We start from the raw sequence: 22468 nt of genomic DNA, 5'->3' as shown, positions 1-22468 counted from the left end.
TTTTAAATCACCTGTCACTCGCAAACCGTTTGACCTATTGACTTGAAATTTGGTACACATATACTACGTGACGTCTACTATCTGCTTTCAGGGCGATGATTGACCTCCAAGGTTATTCCTCTTTTTATTTTTATTGTATGTTATTGTAGAATCAACTCTCGGCAGCGGCCAGCAGGGCGGCGCCGTTCTCATTCCCTACCGCCGACCCTTCCCCTTCACATCTTAAATCATTCTTGAGGCAGATTGAAGTACCAGCTTAAGTGAAAAATTAAGGAAAATGTACTAAGTAATTGCAACACAAACACCGATTTTTAACACGAAAAGATACCGACGAAAGAAGAGAAGAAGCAAAACACAAAGGATGTGACAAGCAGGTGCTATTCAATGAAACAAACCAGCAAAGGAAGCTCCTCATTTTCCAACATTTTAAGAAACACTAACTGGTTGTTGGAGCAGAAAGGAAGTTTGAGAAGACATGATGGGCCAAATTTAGATTTCAAAGTAGATACCAGCAATCCATTTACTGGTGACTCAAAATCATCCCAAAGAGAAATGGCATTCAATTCCGTGTGGTCATTATCTTATATTATTATTATATATTATATTATCTGGTCACACTGCCACATATGCAGTATACAAGCACAGTTTTTTTTTTCCTTTTAGTCTGTAATCTGTTCATCCGTTGACACAGTAATCCTAAAAAGATGATTAATTTTGGGAGAAGCTCAAGTGCAGCTGAGTGGTACAGTGCTGCGCTGCCGTCCTACAGATTCAGGGTCCCGAGTTTGAATCTCACGTCACGGTGTTTTCTGTGTGAATTTTGCACATTGTCACCGTGTCTATCTAGGTGGGTCCTCCGTCAGGCATCATCACAGAAAAGGCTAATATTGTGTGGATTGCACATCAAAGAGGGCCATGCTTGGTCTTTACAATGCACAGGTGAGGCTTCACCTGGCTTACTGAGTTCTATATATCCATCATATAGTGCCTTTCACATCTAACTGTCTATCTATCTATCTATCTAACATATAGTGCCTTTCAGGTCTATCTATCTATCTATTGTGGAAGTCGGCCTGGACACAGACAGGTCGACACGTCAAAGTCACTCAACACACAATAATACATTCCTAATATTTACAATAAGTGCCACACAACCCCCAAGTCCCGAAAAGTCCAGGCCACCAAGCAAATGTCTTCTTCCTTCAGGCCACCTCCTTGCCTCCTCCCAGACATCGTCCTTTTTCCACCCGACTCAAGTCCTCATATGAAGGGAGGCAGTCCCTTTTATACACACCCGGATGTGCTCTAGGTGCTTCCCGGCAATCTTCCACTGGCACTCCCCAGTGTGGCGGAAGTACCAGCTGCGCACCCGAAGCACTCCGGGTGTCCCTGTTCCTCTTCCCAGGCGCTCCCAAGGCATGGTGGCGCCCCCTGACGGTGACCACGGGCCCCTACAGGGTTGAACTTCAAAGCTCTGTACCCACGGTCCCCATAGGCACCAAGGTAGTCACCCTCAAATGGTCTGGGAGAGGCGTGAGCCATCCTCCAGTCTTCCTGGGCATCTATTATATAGTGCCTTTCACATTTATCTATTATATAGTGCATTTCAGGTCAGTCTATCTATCTATGGAAATGGTCATGTGACCAAGACCATAATGTTATCCAGGGGGTGACCGCCCCCCTCCTTCTTGACCACACATGCCCCCACTGGTATATCAGAATTCTGTAGGGGGTTTTCTTTTTTTATATACTAGTTTATAGCGATGACACCGTGCAGAGGAGGTGCGGACTGACACAGTGAGACGTCACCGGTGTGTTCAGTTCAGAGGTGGCCTCTATGTGGTTGATGGAGGTTCCCGTCTAAGTGCCAGAAATTGTGTGTTCCCGACTCACTGCCCTCAGTTCCCCACAGTGCAGGCCTTCAAACTGGAACACCACGTCAGACTGTGCATGAGAGTTGAAGCCAAGAAACTGAAGTGGGCCCACCCTGTTGACAGAGACCTCAGTTACAAGTGAAGGGTGGGAGTTGTTGGGGTGTCGGCCTCTTATTGTGTTTTTTTTTTTGTAACACTTGCACAAAGTTTATGTTATCTCTGCACTGAAGTTTTTTCTTTACTTTTGATTTTTCGAGTTTCACCTCTCACTTTCTTTTTCAATGCTAACTCCATCGATGGATTGTTGACACCAGTCAGGTCCACATGCTCCTTAATAAGAGCCAGTGTTACAAGTCTTGATCCCCAGGCTCACGTTCACTTTTTTTTTGTTTTTTTGTTTTCACAGCTTAAATGTGCCGTTTGCCAGTGGAATGGACAGCTGCTGCTTTCTTTTCAGCTGTTTAAACAACTCGAGGAATTCCTCCTCTGATCTTAACATTGTCTGCTGAGAAATGACGCAGTCTCTGGCTGACCTGCCCTCGACGCCAATGCAGCTTTCTAAATAAGCAGCTCTCTGGCACACACACACACACACACACACACTCACACACAGGCATGTGCTCGCTGATTGCTCTGGAATTGTGAGACGTGTGCCTGTTTGCTGGCGTCTCTTTAAACCTGCTCCCTGTCATGCGCTCACATTTGTCCAACAAGCACAGCATGAAATGTCAACAAAACTCTCAAAGTTGGGATCTGAAATGAGGGCAGTGGAGTTAAGAGACGGCAGCACTACACGCTGCTCCATAAACCGCTCCACAACATCTACCAGCCTTTAATTTTTGTGCTGGCTTACAGGTTTTGCAACTCCAGAGACAGACACTGAGATACCTTTTATTAAGGTCGACTAGCTGAGCCCCCGTCTAAGACGGGTTGATTTCTAAGTAGTCAACTTGGACCTCAGCATTAACATTTGCAGTGCGCCATCTAAAATCTAATAATAAAACACATTACTTCAAATGTTTGTGATGCACCATCTGTTGGAATGAGTAGACCTCAGTATAAACGTTTGCAGTGCAGAAAATACTGAAATGTATTTTACAATGCATGCAATAATAAAATGCATTACATTTGTCATTCCAAGATGGTGCATCACAAACATTTGTACTAATAAAATGCATTACTACAAATGTTTGTGATGTGCTATCCTCTGGAGGGACAAATGCAATGCATTTTAGTACTAAAAAATGTTATGATGTGCCATCTGTTGGAATGACAGAGACATAGGATGGATAAAGAGACAGACACACAGACATTTATCATTTCATTAAGGTGGACAATCTGAGCTCCCTGTGTGGCAGACAACCAGGGATCCTGCCCCGCCGGGACGCCTGGAGGAAGGACGGACCGGGAGAGTGGCACTAGTCTTCCATGGGCGCCTGGACGGTCCTAGAGCCCTGGAGGACAACGCTTCCGCCACTCCAGGAAGTGCTGCTGGACTAGGGATGGTGTATGCCCGGAGTGCTTCCGGGTGCATGGGCGACACTTCCACCACACTGGGTAATGCTGCGGGATGTTCGGGCAGCTGGAGCACATCCGAGTCATCACTCCATTCGGGGAGCCGGAGTCGGGTGGAAAAGGACGGAGCTTACGAGAGAGGAGTGGAGGCAACTGAAGGACCAAGGACTGAGCAATCATGTAAACAGTATACATAGTGTGGAATAAATGTGTGTGTTGTGGACATTTTGGTGTTGTGTCTCTCTGTGGCCGGGCCATCTTTTACACCTGTCAAAGATGGACTGAAATGTAGTTAATCAACGCAGACCTCAGTGTAAACGTTTGCAGTGCACCATCCACTGAAATGTATTTTGCAGTGCATGCAGTCATAAAATGCGTTGCACTTGTCATTCCAAGATTGTGCATCACAAACATTTTTAATAATAAATTGCATTGCAGTGGTCATTCCAACAAATGGCACATAGCAAACATTTTTAGTACTAAAATACATTGCATTGGTTATTCCAACAGACGGCGCATCTCACACGCAATTTTAATAATAAAATGCACTGTATTTGTCATTTCAATAGATGGCACATAGGAAACGTTTTTAATAATAAAATGCATTGTAATTATCATTTCAACAGATGGCACATCACAACATTTTTAGTACTAAAATGTGTTGCATTGGTTATTTCAAACGATTGAAATGACAAATACAGTGCATTTTATCATCATTTTATCAATAATGTTTATGGAATGACAGAGACATATCACGTTATAAAGCCGGAGTTTGACTTTTCAGATTGTTATTTGTTGGTCAAGCAGAGGATGCGCAAGAGGTGCCTCTTGCATAACCCATCACTTCATCGCTTTTGAGTACGAGACTCATGAGGTGCGTTTAACAGGATGGGGCAGCATGTCTAGTCTGTCACTAAAGGATGACAATCAATGGGAAGTGCGTGACACCGCCGAGGCAGACGGTCAGCTCCACAGCTCCGCTCTCCACGCCGTTTGGATTCTTTAGACACAATGGCCGGCTGCCTGCTGTCTTCTACATCAGCTGTTAACGTGGCACTTTGTTTTTTTTTTTTCTTTTGTAAGAATAGTCATTAAGTGCTGCAAGTACATTGAGTTTTGTAAGTTGCCTTGAGTAGAGGCATCTGGTGAATAAAAAACAAAAACGTAATAATAAAATAATAAAAAAAAATGTAAATAATCAATGCAGACCACAGCGTTAACATTTGCAGCACACCGTTCACTGGTATGTAATAAAATGCATTGCATTTGTCATTCGAACAGATGGCGCATCACAGATAATACTAATACGTTTCATGACGTTCTCCAGCCCCCTTAAGATTATAAACATGACTACTGCTAATAAAAGCTGCTCGGCAGCCCCTCTCACTCACAACTGCACGAGTGCCCCGCTGCATTACATCGGATGTTGTGCTCAATGTTCGTTGCTGTGTTAACTGCCTTTGTCTTTTATTCATTGTTGGCTGTTGCCATTGTCACTCTTCTGTAAGGGAATTTCAACAGGCCATGCACCGGAACTCGAAACATAATGACAATAAGATAGATAGATAGATAGATAGATAGATAGATAGATAGATAGGCACTATATAATAGATAGATAGATAGATAGATAGATAGATAGATACTATATAATACATAGATAGATAGATAGATAGATAGATAGATAGATAGATAGATAGATAGATAGATAGATAGATAGATAGATAGATAGATACTATATAATACATAGATAGATAAATAGATAGATAGAAAGGCACTATATAATACATAGATAGATAGATAGATAGATAGATAGATAGATACATAGATAGATAGATAGATAGATAGATAGATAGATAGATAGATAGATAGATAGATAGATAGATAGATAGATAGATAGATAGATAGATAGATAGATAGATAGATAAAAACAATATCAAGTTACAGTTTAGTGAATATACATGACTACTCATAGCCTATAAGCCCATCAAACAAAGTGCTTTTACAAGGGCTAACCAGGCCCCAAAAAACAAACTCATAGCACACTCGACAAAATGAACATTTATACTGCAGAATCCTCAGCACCGGCAAACAGAACTTGTATGGGATCAGCAAGTATGAGTGGCCAACATAAGAGACAAATCAGTGGAATTACGCACGTCTCCGTCCTGATCAATACAAATTAGACCCTCATTAAAGTATCTCGGCTTGGAACTGATTTGTCTTTTCTCATACATTATCACACTATTATGTTGTACAGAAAACGTTAAGAACTGACAGCGAACTTGAGATACAGTCTATGTCTTGTTACAACACCAATAGGGCGGCACAGCGGCACAACAAGAGGACCGGGTTTCAAGTCCCGGGTGTTACCTGCGTTCAGTTTACTCCCACAATCCAAAGACATGTAGGTTAGGTCTGCCCCTGCTAAACTGGCCCCTGATATGTGTGTTCACCCTGCAATGGACTGGCACCCTGTCCAGGTGTTGGTTCCGCCTTGCATCCAATGATTGCAGGGATAGGCTCTAGCTGACTCGCAAGCCCACCCTGGGTAAGGCAGTGTGGTGCAGTAGTTAAGACTTTGGATTTCAAACCCTAAGGTTGTGTGTTCAAATCCCACTACTGACACCACTGTGTGACTCTGAGCAAGTCATATGACCTGCCGGTGCTCCACTTGGAAAACTAACAAATGGAACCAGTTGTATCATAAATGTTGTAAGTCACCTTGCATAAAGGCATCGGCCAAATAAGTAAATGTGCCAGGATAAGTGGGCTCAAAAAATGGGTGGATGACTGATGATAATATATATGAGATATACAGCTTACAATATTGATTTATTGAGCTTCTGCAAAAAGCCAAATTGGAGCACATGAAGTTCTCTCATTCATATTGTCACACACGTGTGACTGGGAGGCAGCTAAAGGGCCTGAATAATGGTAGTTCCATGCCAGACCAAGGGGTGGCGAGGTGCACTAACTTTCTCTCTCAGTCCTCTGCAGACCACCCATGGGAAATCCCACATGGTTCTGGCGCCAGTGATTACATCAATTCTGTCGCTCGCACCAATGATGACGGCACTTCTGGTTCTGGCGCATATGACGATGTCACGTCCGGCCCCAGTGCACATGATGCCATCACTTCCGGTCCCAATGACTTCACTTCCCGACTCTGCCTTTAAAGCTGCCATCTTTACAGCCTTAAATCAGTTTTGTTATGGACTCTGACTTGTGAACAACTCACAACATAGTACCCATTTGCAGCCAGGGCATAATATATGGGTGGCTGCCCCAAATCTTTCTGATGTCTCTGGTTGATTCTTATGACAATATATGTATATCTATATATAAAATTCAACATCTATCTGTCTGCTTTTCACATGAGTTCTACTTAACGAAGTTTAGATCAAGTTTTTTTCTATAATTTGCTTGAACATTCTGGTCGATTTTGCGACTTCTCTCATCACACTAAGTATTAGAGTTGGCTTGCAGGAGCATTATACTCACACTAATCTGAGATAGAGGCTGCGGGCCGAGGGGCGGGACCTCGGGAGTAGGGAGCTGGGCGGGGCCCTCTTCACTTACGTGCCAGCCTCTGTTCAAGTCGCTCTGCCCCTCGCCACGTCTTGGAGCGCACCATTATCATCAGCAGACATTATCATTATCATCAAGATTGTTAAAGAGTAATGTTTGACGTTTTTGAGAGAGAGATCAGAGCTACGTGTGTTTTAGAGGGTATCAATTTTATTCTAATTGTCCTTCCTGTCCACCTGACCCCAGTTCCATCATTTTGGGGGTGGCACAGGCTTCCAGACCCTGGTCTCCAAGAAATGTCCAATGATCTCAGGTCTCCAGATCTTCAAGAAACATCTAATGATGTTAGGCCTCCAGCAACTGATCTTCAAGAAACATCTAATAATCTCAAGTGTCCAGCCCCCGGTCTTCAAGAACCAATTAATGATCTCAGACGTCCAGCCCCTGATCGTGAAGAACCAATCAATGATCTCAAGCATCCAGCCTCTGAGCTTCAAGAACCAATCAATGATCTCAGACGTCCAGTCCCTGATCTTCAAGAACCAATCAATGATCTCAGATGCCCAGCCTCTGATCTTCAAGAACCAATCAATGACCTCAGGCGTTCAGCCCCAGATTTTCAAGAACCAATCATTGATCTCAGATGCCCAGCCTCTGATCTTCAAGAACCAATCAATGACCTCAGGCATTCATCCCCAGATCTTCAAGAATCAATCAGTGATCTCAGGCGCCCTGCCTCTGATCTTTGAAAGCCCAGATTCCCCTTCCTCCTGTTCTGCATTCTGACACGCATGGACAACTGGCGCGAAACTCCATGGGGAATTGGAGGATCCCACTCCAATTACTCAACCACACAAAAGCTCCACAGGGGACTCATCCATTTTTTTCTTTCAAACATACTTGTAAGAATAGCAACATTACCAAATGGAAGGGCTAAGTCCCTAGTAAGTGCTAGAGCTTGTGACACGCTTATCTGACCGGAGTTGGCAATTATGCTGGACATGATGATTCTCTACTGTTATAAATATTTGTTCTCTAGTTTTTACTTTCTTTTGTAACTCTGTTTAGCTGCTGTTATTATCAGGCTCATTGAGCTCCCTTCATATACTGTATGGTAACGTGCTGTATGAATAAACACAGATGTTGTTGTCAGTGCAACCCCACAATGCAATGCTGAGAGGCGTATCATTGCCAGTTTGAAATCATCACCCATAAAGCAGGACAGAAGATCAAAAGAAATAATATTCGGACCAAAAAAAAAAATCTTACATTTTATATTATTTGTTCTTCTTTAGGCTGCTCCCATTAGGGGGTCGCTACTGCGGATCATCTTTTTCCATATATTTCTGTCCTCGTCATCTTGTTCTGTTACCCCCATCACCTCCATGTCCTCTCCCAGCACATCCATAAACCTTATCTTCTCCTCTTGCCTGGCAGCTCTATCCTTAGCAGCCTTCTCTCAGTATACCCAGCATCTCTCCTCTGCCCAAACCAACATGATCTCGCCTCTCTGACTTTGTCTCCCAACTGCCCCACCTGAGTTGACCCTCTAATGTCCTCATTTCTAATCCTATCCATCCTCGTCACCCCCAATGCAAATCTTAGCATCTTTAACTCTGCCACCTCCAGCTCTGTCTCCAGTGCCACCGTCACCAGCCCATATAACAGAGCTGGTCTCACTACCGTCCTGTAGACCTTCCCTGTCACTCTTGATGATACACAAATCACTCCTGATACTCTTTGACAGTGGAAAAAAAAATATATAATTCTTGCTTGGAGGATCTGTCCAAACCCTTCTTTTTTAAAATGGCAAAACTTTAGGGGTAAAAGGATTTTCCCTTTTTGTGTTTTTATTTACTTATTGTTTTTTTTCTTATGCTCTTGGCCTTCCTCTGTTTCTCTTAGGTGGGGGTTGAATTTTTGCTCTGTAAGGTTTTGAAGTTACATGTTATAGAAACAAAAAAACAATTTTGCTTGCTTATATACAATGTTTCTGAAAAGAAATTATTAAATACATTTTTTTTAAATAGTCATTTGACTCGATACAGAAATAAAGAGTAATTTTTTCATTGCACAGATTCTACAGACGGACGCGACTGAATTCCAAGCCTGAAATTTTTACTTTTTTAGGTTTACATGCTATATACAAAAAAAAATTGTTGCTTGCTTGCATAAAATGTTACTATTTTGAAATGAAATTACTACATCATTTTTTTTTAAATTAATCATTTGACTCCATACAGATTAGAGTAATGTTGTCATATTTTACTTGCACGTAAATGGAAGCTTGGTGATGGGGTCACAAATCTACTATCGCGTTAGATTCGGATTCAGATTCTAGGATGTCCAAAATGTTGAGAAAAGTTTAGCATGCCCTCTGTATGCAATCGTGATTTTCACGTCTTAACATTTCAATTTTTGTTGACAAATTGTGTATTTGTTTTGTGTTGTGTCTCACTCTTGGATGACTACACCCACCAAAGACTAACTTTGTCTTCTCCTTGCCCCACAGCACCAAGAAGGCATTTGACCCCCACCCCTTCCAGTATATCCGCCCTATAACCCCGGGTCTCCCAAACGGAGGCGTCACTTACTGACAAGAGCAGCCCACCAGACGGACGTAACTGAATTCCAAGCCTATAATTACCGAATTCTTGCCTACGGGATGCACACCACAGAGCGTGATCTCTTTTCATTTTTACATTTCATTGTCTGCGGGAACCACAGACCCAACTGACCACTCCGAACTTTCTCATGCTGTCTGGAGAACCTGTCATTCCCACACCTGGGCACAACACACACTTAACAGCATTATAGGCCCCCGGGCAAAGCAGTGCACTGAGGCCCCTAACTACACAACCACTCACAGGAATAAAAATTTAAATGGTCGATACAATGGAACATATAACGTATATACTGGCGTTTAAGAATTGTGAATTTAATAAAGTATCTATCTACAGTATCTATCTATCTAAGTTCTCCCGTTATGAGTCGGGGCTTGATTTTACCATTGTGGCAAGTGCCTGGCGGTGGCACCTGGCCGGGACGCCCAGGAGGACCGGAGGAGGGCTTACACCTCCTCCAGACCACGAGGGGGCGACCACCCTGGTGGCTTTGGGGACCACGGAAACTGATCTTAGAAGCTCAACCCTTTAGTGGCCCGTGGTCACCGCCAGGAGAGCCCTGGTTCTCAGAACTTCCTCCACACCCGGAAGTGCTGCGGGGAAGACGACCAGGGAGATCTGGAGTGCTTCAGGGTGCAGAGCTGGTACTGGGGAGTGCCAGTGGAAGATTATCGGGAAGCACCTGGAGCTCGTCCGGGTGATTATAAAGGGGGCCACCTCCCTCCGTTCAGTGGCTTGAGTCAGGAGCGGAGAAGGACGCAGCTCGGGAGGAGAGGAAAGGAGGCGGCCTGAAGAGAGGCATCGTTGTGTAGTTGGCCTGGACTTTGGGGGAGTTTTGGGGTTGTGTGTTTCACTTGTGTAAATAATGTATAATAAACGTGTGTTGGGTGAACCATCGGTGTCCGCCTGTCTGTGTCCGGGCTGCTTTCCACACCGTATAATTTCTGGTAATTTATAATATATAGTCAAATGCGGAAAACTCCCGCTATTGGTCCAAGAGATTATGATATGCTAATGTCCACCTGAGAGAGTAACCACAAAGCACACAGCCTTTTCTTTCAATGTATTGTGCCTGCGTGGCCACAGGGTAATACCCGAACTATTCCGAAGAGACGTTTGCACTGTTTTGTGTTTTTTGTGTCTCACACCCTCATACACCTTTATCGTAAGAGCATCCCTTATCTACGATCAGAAGAAAACTGAATGAAGTGGTGAAACAAATTGGAAACTGCGCTGCTACAATAAAAATGAGAAACTGTTGCGAGATCAGAGGAAGCAAGAAGATTCAAGAATGGAAGCGTTGTATTTTTGAACAGGCGTACAAGTCGGGGTCTGATTTTATGATCGATTTTTCGGGTTTCAAGTCCCAACTTATAAGCGAGAATATACAGTATTTATTGTATTGGTACTTCCAACAAAATCAGTGTTTAAACATTAAAAGAATATGCTGTGCAGCAACGATTAATCAACACAAACATTTGAACATACAAATGCTACTCAATTGGTAAACCAGCAAATTGTGCGTTTTTCTGTATTGTGTCACGCTCTTGGATGACTACACCCACCAAAGACTAACTTTGTCTACTCCTTGCCCACCAGCACCGGGAAGGCATTTGACCCCCAAACCCCCAAGTCCGTCCACCTTAAAACCCTGGGTGTCCCGGAAGGAAGAGTCACTTACTGAAAGAGGCGTCACTTAATGACAAGAGCAACCCGCCAGACGGAAGCAACTGAATTCCAAGCCTGAGTTTTTGCTTTGTTAGGTTTACATGTTATATGTAAAAACAAAATTTTGCTTACTTGTACACAATATTATTTTTTGAAATGAAATTATGAAATAAATCTCTCTATTCAAAAAAAAAAATCTTGGTGGAAGGGAGACCAGGGAGACGATACGTGATCTTCTCGGAAAACACTTAAAAGACCCGCGACATGAAAGAGATTGGTCACGTAGCGTCTTGCGGGGACCTTAAACATGAGACTTGGTACCAAGAGATTGCAATTTCAAGTCCCGCAAGAGCCACTTTAACGTCACGCGAGACAAGGCAGTAAGACATTTAAAACAAGTTCACAGACATCTAAGCTAGCAGTTGTTGGAATGCTTTTGGCAGGCAGACATCATGTGCTCCCAGCACTTAAAACAACTGCAAGCGACAAGCAGAATATGCCAGCAGCAGGAAGCCAGCTGATGATCCGACCGCTTCTCCTTAGTGTGCGTTCAGCCAATCCGCATTAACGACACGAGCGGTAGAGACACAAGGTGGCAAAAGGACAGCTGCTGTGCAGGCTTTTAAATGATCGACGCACAGCACGACAAGCAAACAACGCAGCGAGCCAGCAGCAATAAGACATAAGAAGACCCGATGGCATCTCCTTAGTGTGCGTTCAGCCGCAAACACGCACAACGCGAGCAGCGTTATACGTCCTGCGAGAAAGAAATTTAACGACACCCAGGGCCAGAAATAAAGGACAAGTATTGTTTTAAAGTAAAAGTGAAAATAATGCAAATGTATGTAACAATTCCCGTGAAAATAATCTCTCTTTAAATTGTATATCCGCTAAACCAAACCCGGGAGCCGTCGAGCGAAGCGAGCAGGGGGCGGGCCCCCTAGTTTTTAAAAAAATAATCATTTGACAGATAGACTAATTTTTTTGATATTTTACTTGCACGTAAACGGAGGCTTGGTGATGGGATCATAAATCTATTATCGCGTTAAAAGAACACGCTGTGCAGCAAAGATTAATCGACACAAACGTCTGAACATTCATCCATCCATTACCCAACCCGCTATATCCTAACTACAGGGTCATGGGGGCCTGCTGGAGCCAATCCCAGCCAACACAGGGCGCAAGGCAGGAAACAAACCCTGGGCAGGGTGCCAGCCCACCACAGGGCACACACACACCCACACCAAGCACATACCAGGGACAATTCAGGATCGCCAAAGCACCTAACCTGCATGTCTTTGGACTGTGGAAGGAAACCCATGCAGACACAACGAGAACATGCAAACTCCACACAGGGAGGCAGCAGCGCTACCCACTGCGGCACCGTGCCTCTCAACGTCTGAACAATAAAACAAAATTTCAACATATAAATGATACTCAATTGGTAAAGCATACATTTATTTCTAGAGCCCGTTTTCATGCAAAATGTCTTACAAGAAAAAGAAAGAAAAACAATTATAAAAAATGAGGCAATACTATTTAACAAAGAATAAAGTTATGTCCGATGGCCAAGGAGGACAGAAAAAAAACAAAACAAAAAAAAAGAACTCCAGAGGGCTGGAGAAAAAAAAAAAAACAAAATCTGCAGGGGTTCTGAGGCCACGAGACCACCCAGCCCATACTGGGCATTCTGCTTAATATCAATGATCTCAATCATTCCTCAAACCGACAGAGATGGCACAGTATGAAATGACTTTAATTATTTATCATTAATCAAGTGTTCAATGCAAACATTTGCAAAATTTCTTTGCAGAGAATTGAGCTGAAGTGACGTTAACATCTATGCTTTTACGTTACGTAGTGCGTGCGATCCGTACACATACAGGCACGTGAGGTGACAGAGGTGACCGTGATACTAAATCAGAGGCGAATACCAATGTCCACTTGTAACACAATAACAAATATTTATACTTTAGTATAGTAGAGTATTTATAGTGGTGTGAAAAACTATTTGCCCCCTTCCTGATTTCTTATTCTTTTGCATGTTTGTCACACAAAATGTTTCTGATCATCAAACACATTTAACCATTAGTCAAGTATAACACAAGTAAACACAAAATGCAGTTTTTAAATGATGGTTTTTATTATTTAGGGAGAAAAAATCCAAACCTACATGGCCCTGTGTGAAAAAGTAATTACCCCCTTGTTAAAAAATCACCTAACTGTGGTGTATCACACCTGAGTTCAATTTCCGTAGCCACCCCAGGCCTGATTACTGCCACACCTGTTTCAATCAAGAAATCATTTCAATAGGAGCTGCCTGACACAGAGAAGTAGACCAAAAGCACCTCAAAAGCTAGACATCATGCCAAGATCCAAAGAAATTCAGGAACAAATGAGAACAGAAGTCATTGAGATCTATCAGTCTGGTAAAGGTTATAAAGCCATTTCTAAAGCTTTGGGACTCCAGCGAACCACAGTGAGAGCCATTATCCACAAATGGCAAAAACATGGAACAGTGGTGAACCTTCCCAGGAGTGGCCGGCCGACCAAAATTACCCCAAGAGTGCAGAGACGACTCATCCGAGAGGTCACAAAAGACCCCAGGACAACGTCTAAAGAACTGCAGGCCTCACTTGCCTCAATTAAGGTCAGTGTTCACGACTCCACCATAAGAAAGAGACTGGGCAAAAGCGGCCTGCATGGCAGATTTCCAAGGCGCAAACCACTGTTAAGCAAAAGAACATTAGGGCTCGTCTCAATTTTGCTAAGAAACATCTCAATGATTGCCAAGACTTTTGGGAAAATACCTTGTGGACTGATGAGACAAAAGTTGAACTTTTGGAAGGCAAATGTCCCGTTACATCTGGCGTAAAAGGAACACAGCATTTCAGAAAAGAACATCATACCAACAGTAAAATATGGTGGTGGTAGTGTGATGGTCTGGGGTTGTTTTGCTGCTTCAGGACCTGGAAGGCTTGCTGTGATAGATGGAACCATGAATTCTACTGTCTACCAAAAAATCCTGAAGGAGAATGTCCGGCCATCTGTTCGTCAACTCAAGCTGAAGCGATCTTGGGTACTGCAACAGGACAATGACCCAAAACACACCAGCAAATCCACCTCTGAATGGCTGAAGAAAAACAAAATGAAGACTTTGGAGTGGCCTAGTCAAAGTCCTGACCTGAATCCAATTGAGATGCTATGGCATGACCTTAAAAAGGCGGTTCATGCTAGAAAACCCTCAAATAAAGCTGAATTACAACAATTCTGCAAAGATGAGTGGGCCAAAATTCCTCCAGCGCTGTAAAAGACTCATTGCAAGTTATCGCAAACGCTTGATTGCAGTTATTGCTGCTAAGGGTGATGGGTGATGTTATTAGGTTCAGGGGGCAATTACTTTTTCACACAGGGCCATGTAGGTTTGGATTTTTTTTTCTCCCTAAATAATAAAAACCATCATTTAAAAACTGCATTTTGTGTTTACTTGTGTTATATTTGACTAATGGTTAAATGTGTTTGATGATCAGAAACATTTTGTGTGACAAACATGCAAAAGAATAAGAAATCAGGAAGGGGGCAAATAGTTTTTCACACCACTGTATTTATTGGCAGCAAGTCACAACATACATTGATTAGTATGGGGTTCCTATGCTCATGGGACCCCCCTGGTGCAACTGCCCAGTATGCCCATGCGTTAAGATGGCCTTACACACGCCTAGAAATGTAAAGGTTGACGTGGACGGTGGAATTAAGCCACCCCTGGACCAATCTGCAGGTTGTTTATTTCATTCGACCCAATGTATTTAGTTTCAAATTAAAAAATTATTTAAGTTGTTGACTGGATTCAAGTTTCTGCTCATTTTTTCTCTGCATTTATTTGTGTGCAGAACAAAGTTAATTCTAAACAATACAAAGCCCTTACCCTTAAAATTTGCTTCACAAAGTGTACCAAATTATTGCCCCTTACATTTGATTGCATCGTATCGTAAAATCTTCTGTTGAGGGATTCCTGTGGTATCACTGAAGCGAAAATTACATGAAGTTCACTCTTCAAAAGGAAGGTGCCAGAGTGGTCCTTTAGAGCGATGCCATAGGGGAGCCATTTTTGATTCGCAAAAGACCCATCACGTGAAGGTTCCAGAAAGACCCTGCATTTATTAATTTAGAGCCAGAACAGGCGCCATGCAGTAAATAACATTATGGAAACCAGTAGAAGTAGTAGAGTGTTGTATGGCGTTAGCCATTATGGATGCAATAAGAAGCCAAGCAAAAAACACCTTTTATTGGCTAACTAAAAACCCAAAATGGCTCCTGGTTTTAGGAGGATTCTTGCTGCTTGCGTTCCAGAAACCATGGGTTTTCTTAATCTGTTTGTGTCCTGCTGAGTGGTGGCTCTGAGGTTTAGGGGTCTGCACTGGCAATTGGAAGGTTGTCGGTTCGACCCCCGTAAATGCCAGAAGTGACTCTACTCCATTGGGCCCTTGAGCGAGACTCCGTCCTGGGTATGATGTTAATCTGAATCCAGCCCTGAAACCTGGGAGTTGGTGGCAGAACTGGCACTCTGGCCACCATAAAAAACCTCACCCTGCTCCATTCCATCCGAACTAGTGTGGTGCTGAGGTGTCACCCGTGCGGGTCCTAATTTGGGATCCTGAGGTGGTTTGTCATGTGGTGAGTGTGGCAATGAGCTGTATCAGCGTGTACTCCTAACGTCTCTCTCTCTTAGTGTCCTGCAGCCCACCATACTATAAAGATTTTGCAAAATACAAAGGACCAACTTCATATGCCAAGATCCCATCGCAGAATGAAACGGCGCTTTGTAAAGCAATGGGAGTTTTACAAGGAACCACGCCACATAGTAAAGAGCCACAAAGTGGCGTTCAATCAATCAATCAACATTTATTTATATAGCACATTTTCATACAAAAAATGTAGCTCAAAGTGCTTTACAAAATGAATAGAAAAATAGAAGACACAATAAAAAATAAACATAAGTCAGCATTAATTAACATAGAATAAGTAAGGTCCGATGGCCAGGGTGGACAGAAAAAACAAACAAAAAAAAAACTCCAAAAGCTGGAGAAAAAAAAAATAAAGGACCAGCATTCTTTCAGAGCATACTGGATGGACCATTCCAGGCCCATTTGTGTTTTGCAACCAAGCCCCCCACCATCACCATAACCTATTACCTATGGTGGAGGAGTGAAAGCTTTAGGTGCGTCAAAAAAATTTGATCTCCGGTTTTCGACAGATCTTCCCTGATACTGAAAATATCGATATCTCAGTGATGGGCGTGTGTGTGAGTTTCTTGAAGACGGTCCAGAGCTAAAACGGCTGGATGGAAAAACATCAAACCCGAAACTTAATGAGATGATGATGATGTGCTGATTACATTTTTTGAGGCAAATCGTGCAAGAGAAAGAGGCGCTGTAGAGGACCCCTCAAATACCGCAATTCATTAGGAATTCTTCTCATCGATTGCTAAAGCAATGACCGATTTTATGATCAGAAACTTTAGCATCAGAGCGGTCAATAATTACTGATTTTTTAAGAGAAGACTTCGGGTAACTTGGTTCCCGGGGTGCAAAGCCTACTGACGCTCACGTCCAATTTTTTTCATTTGGTGGTTGGAAATTCGGTGCCTTCCTAGTTGCCGCCGCCCTCTTCAAACACTTCTGCAAGCAACTGGTCATGTCATGCAGATAGAGAAGTAAATATTTTTGCAATACAAATCATGTCTAGTGTCCCACCGAATTAGCGACTAATTTGGCAGCTTCTCTGCTCTAACAAGTGGTTCTTGAAGAACAAAATCCACTTTGAAAGTGAAGTTGGAAGAACACCACCTGAGGTGAGTTTAACTTTAGTTTTCTGTTTTTGGTGCCCGGATTGGCACTTGTGGAGGTGGCTGCCCCCACAAGACCCCAATTCGGAGTCAACAAACCAAGCCCGCGCGTCTTTTGAGGTTTGTGAGAAGACACAGGCCCACCAAGAGTTAAACCCGCTCTCGCACGGGGAGAACGTGCAAAGTAAAAACGGAAAACGACCGGCCGAGAAAATGAGAAGCCCAAAGTGCACGATACAAGCGCAATGAAAGCAAACAAAAGCCCCAAGGCGACGTGACGGCAGACTAACCTCAAGTGACAATGACTCTCAAAACACACGCGCCAGCGGCGTCCTCCCCGAGCATCCGTCCCCGCCGTTCGCCTTGAACGTGTGGGCGCCAACGCCGAGGGTAAAGACGGGGAGGGGGCGGGGCGACAAACCCCAGCTGAGCGGCCGCGTGCCCCCAGTTTGCCGCGCGCGCGCCACAGGTCAGGCAAAGGGTGGGAGCGAGCGAAGCCCACAAACGCCCAGCCCCAGCTCGGCATTTCCCCACAACGTGTCACCACCGCCGGTAATTGGGATCATCATGTGGTTTGTGCGGTGTGTCGGTATGGCCGCGTGGTGCGCGCTTTATCAGAGGTGGTCGTTGATTGCTCCTTACCCGGGTGCGCGCGCGTGTGTGTGTGTGTGCCTGATGGGGTCCAAACACACGCACATGGAGTCGAATTAAAATGCCAGCGGCGGACGCCTCAGCCTGAGCTCCAGTGTAAACTACACCCCCCATTCTGGCAACATCCATGATGTATATATATCAAGCAGCGATGGCAGGGCGTCCCGACACGCCCCGCACTCACCTCGCACCAGCGACCGGGGCTCACCGGCGCGATGACCCCCTGCCCAGGGCTCACCCACACCCCTCTTACTAAAAAAAAAAAAAATGAAGAAGAAGATCCGTTATCACTTCATTCCGAGCCAGTCGCTTCATCGCGGCCCCTTTGTTTGGATACAACCGCTCGCCCACCTCAAGACTGCATCGCCACGACAAAACGTCGATTTAGCCCGAGCTAGAAGAACGCGGAGAACCGCTTACGTGATGCCCATGCGCATCAACAAAATAACAATGAGTGGAGGCAAAACGAATGGAGGTAGAAAGAAAGAAATAAACAAACAAAACTCACCCAGCGTGCCCTCCTGCGACAAGGATTTAGCGAAAGATGTGCCGGCGCTGCTCGAGAAAAGCAGCAGCAGAAGCAGAACACGACTGTGGCTCAGAGGTGGCATTCTTAAAGCAGCGTCACAAGTCCCTGCCAGGTAGCCACCCGTCCATGTTGGGTTTTGGGCTACGAGTGAGTGCCTCGCGCTCGCGCCGTCTCTGTTACCAGCGCCGTCCCTCTCTCTCTCTCTCTCTCTCTCTCTCTCTCTCTCTCCCCGATCGCTCTACGGCTCCATTGTCTTACAGCGGGGTGGGCAGATGGGTTGGCGAGAGAGGAGGAAAGGGGGGAGGAGAGGGTGTTGTATATTGGGGGATAAATGGCGCAGAAGATGGATCTGCTAGCACCCTTCTCTGGTGAAAGTGGGGAACTGCATCTGAAGTTAGGGGCGCCGGCACGAAACTGCCCAGGTTGGGATTCGTCTGTGTCCAAATAGTTCATTGGACAGGACTATCGACTCCTTTCCACGCCTTTTCCATACACGCCGAGCTTTTTATATAGCGCCTTTCACGCCAATAAACGTTAGCACCATTTTTTTTTTCATGGCACTCAGCGTAAGCAGTGTGATCACACCTTGTTAAGCAAGTTCATGCAGTTTTCTCTGATTTAAATATGCACATATCGTCAGTTATTTGCAGCCCGGCAATGAACAGACTGAAATGTCTGACATCTGCTTTCTACTGTCGTTTAGTAGCTTAAGGACCAGGATGTGACAGCCCTAAAGGAGCCACTTCAGTCCCCAGCTGTGAGTTACCCTGTAAACCTGAGCCGGACAATTTATGTGTGTATACGAATTGAACTGCATCGCTGTAACTATATAGTGCCTTGGAACAGTGTTCAGTTTAGAAAGGCGCTCTACAAAATGAAGGCTGTTTGGTTTGCTCTTGTTCATCTCCAGGGATTCAAGGGTTTATCAAGCAGACAAGTCTCAGATAGGACATGAGAGTTATGCTGCTTCTTCATTTCCAATCAGCCAGTCATTTCACTAAATCAAATCTTTTATAATACTGAATACAAGCACCAAATGTTTCTCATAAGCCATGTTATATAATATTCCCAACTGATTCTTCCCTTCCATAAACCAATTTGCTTGGCATGCAACAATAACCTCTGCAGTAGATAGGAAGTATGTGTTTATATTTAATATATTATATATGTGTGTGTGTGTGTGTGTATGTCTGTATGTATGTATGTATTGTGTCCACCAGGGGGTGCTCCAGCTCCCCAAAAAACTATATATACCATATATATATATATATATATATATATATATATATATATATATATATATATATATATATATATATATGTATGTATATACATGTATTTATACATACCTGGTAGGTAACCACCTATACAATCAGATTGTGATTCAGATTACGAATGCTATGAATGTAATTACCCCAATCTACATGCTGTCAAATGAACAAACTACATGCCGTGGCGCAACGTTAGAGGCTTCTCCTCTGGCGCTGACATCCGAGGTTCGGTTCCTCGAGTGGGGGGTGCAGTGAGTGTGTACGCCTGATGAGCCCAGAATTAGGACAAAACACGTGTTGCGTACTGTTTGCATTATTTGACAATAAAACTATTTCACCCATCTATATATACTGTAGATAGATAGATAGATAGATATACTGTATCTATACTAATAAAAGGCAAAGCCCTCACTGACTCACTCACTCACTTATCACTAATTCTCCAACTTCCCGTGTAGGTGGAAGGCTGAAATCTGGCAGGCTCATTCCTTACAGCTTCCTTACAAAAGTTAAGCAGGTTTCATTTCAAAATTCTACGCGTAACGGTCATAACGGTCGACAACGTTCGCCAGTTGAACTTTCTTATTCATGGCCCCATCTTCACGAAATTTGGTAGGCGGCTTCCCTGCGCGAAACGAAACCAATGTACGTACTTATTTCGGTGGTATGATGCCTCTGTCAGCCGCCATATTGAACTTTCCAACGTCACTAATTCTCCAACTTCCCGTGTAGGCAGAAGGCTGAAATTTGGTACTTATTTCAGTGGCATGATGCCGCCATATTGAACTTTTCAACGGTCTTTGTTACTTATGGGCCCATCTTCAAGAAATTTGGTACGCTAACTGAATCCTACTTACGTACATATATACGTCCATAGCCTGAAGCTCAGTCACCGTGTGAGGCGGCGTTGGGTCCCCCATCTCAACGCCTCCCATGTTGTTGGCTGCCTGCCTATATAAGGCCGTCAATCGCTCCGGTCTCTTCATTCCCTTCCTTGTTTGATTCACATCTCCCTGCTGATAACTGCAGCCTTTTTATTTAATCTGTGGCTCCTCCACTGCTTTATTGTTCATTTATTACGATTATAGTTATTGTGTAGGTATTTTAGACTTACTTTACATTGTTCTGGTCCCCATTTCCTTTATCATTCCAACCGTACCCCCATTAACATGTCTATTGAGGTGATCACCATCGATCAAAGAACTGTCACTTACCAAGTGGTTTCCATGCCCAGATATGCCACCTGCCTTTTCCATTCTCTTTGTTACATATTGCACGGCCATATCAGGCTCACTCTTGATATCCATTGTGTCTTATGTATTGAATGACTGGGACAGGTTCAAGGTGTGGACTGATGACAGTACAGGAGATAATTAGACTACACAGGAGCACTAGAAGAGTGAAATGCTTAAGCCCTTCACCTATGGATCTGCATGTGAGTTGATGGCTGCCGCTGAATTGTTCGGTTGTCGCTTTCAAGTGTACCGAAATGGCCAAATATTTTACACCTTTCGACAACTGCCAATGCCTCTTAAACATCTTAGATTGACAGGTGACGATTTCAGTAGTGGACACTTTGATGTTTATGAATGTTTAAACTCTCAAAAGCTGGATGTGAAGTTATCGATGAAACCAGTTGTGTGCTTACAACGCTTGACAGATGCTGAATGTCACTTCAACACAAGTCCTACAAATACGGTCGTCATTGAAACAAACCATGAAACTCAAACCGATTATGACAGCAGCAATCCAAGCTGTGAGATTTGAGACAAGATTACTGTTCACATGGCCGACTGTACGTTACATGCTCAAGAGTAAGCTCAGCGCACAGCTTGGTCAGATTACAACCGGAGGGCCGAACTCACAATGTGGGATACAAAGAGATCCTTAACAAATCATTATTGGGATATTTACACTCAGTTTAAAAAGGTTTAATTTTCTTCTTAATAAAAATTTTAAGGCAGTACTTCGCCGCTGCGAAGCGCAGGTATTTTGCTAGTATATATATATATATGTGTGTGTGTGTTTATGTATGTATTATGTCCACCAGGGGGTGCTCCAACTCCCCAAAAACCTATATACTGTAGGTTATATATATAGTGGTCCCCGGCTGGGATGCCCAGGAGAACCGGAGGAGGGCTTGTGTCTCCTCCAGACCGCGAGAGGGCGTCTGCCCTGGTTGTGTTGGGGGCCTCGGGTAAAGGGCTTGGAAGCCCAGCCCTGTGGGGACCCATGGCCACTGCCAGGTGGCGCCCCGGTGCTTGAGGAACCCTGGAGCCCAGCACTTCCGCCACACCAGGAGGTGCTGGGGGGAAGAAGACAGGAGACACCCGGATGGTTTCCGGGTGCACAGCAGGCACTTCCGCCACACAGGGGTGTGTCCAAGGGGGAGTGCCGGGAAGCAGCTGGAGCCCATCCGGGTTCCTACTTAAGGGGCCGCCTCCCTCCAGTCATTGGCGGAAGTCGGGTGGCAGAGAGACGGAGCTGGAGAGAGGACTGGAGGCGGCCAGGAGAGAGAGGCATTGTGAGGCCTGGACATTTGGGGGAACAGCGCAGAAGTGCACTGAGATAAGGACTGTAAATATTGTAAATAAAAGTGTGTTGGGTGCAAAAGCGATGTCCGTCTGTCTGTGTTCGGGTAACCTTCCACAATATATATATAACAAATATATATTTATATATATATATATATATATATATATATATATATATATATATATATAATATTTTTTATTTTTTTGGGGGAGCTGAAGCACCCCCTGGTGCTATATATATACAGTATATATACTAGCAAAATACCCGCGTTTCGCAGCGGAGAAGTAGTGTGTTAAAGAAGTAAAGAAAAAGAAAAGGAAACATTTTAAAAATAACGTAACATGATTGTCAAAGTAATTGTTTTGTGTATTTGGCCTTTGACTGGTGTAGAAAAAACCTTTTGCAGCCAGGGACAATATAAGGGTTGC

At 44.0% G+C, this 22468-nt stretch overlaps 1 protein-coding gene across 2 annotated transcripts in view; it reads right to left on the bottom strand.

Annotated features, from left to right (window-relative positions):
• fam171a2a (family with sequence similarity 171 member A2a) overlaps nt 1-18453 on the bottom strand; it is a 115576-nt gene extending 97123 nt beyond the window's left edge. Inside the window, exon 1 of one of the 2 annotated variants that reach the window (XM_039739171.1) lies at nt 18214-18453. In XM_039739171.1, coding sequence (XP_039595105.1) covers nt 18214-18316 — 103 coding nt within the window. In that variant the 5' untranslated portion in view covers nt 18317-18453. The remainder of the gene's footprint in view (nt 1-18213) is intronic. The other variant, XM_039739172.1, reaches the window with a different exon arrangement.
• Nucleotides 18454-22468: the final 4015 nt, after the last annotated feature.

This window comes from Polypterus senegalus, chromosome 17 (genome assembly GCF_016835505.1).
Source record: "Polypterus senegalus isolate Bchr_013 chromosome 17, ASM1683550v1, whole genome shotgun sequence".
NCBI lineage: Eukaryota > Metazoa > Chordata > Cladistia > Polypteriformes > Polypteridae > Polypterus > Polypterus senegalus.
The sequence above is the reverse complement of the archived record's forward strand: the minus strand, read 5'-3'. Positions and strand labels throughout refer to the sequence as shown.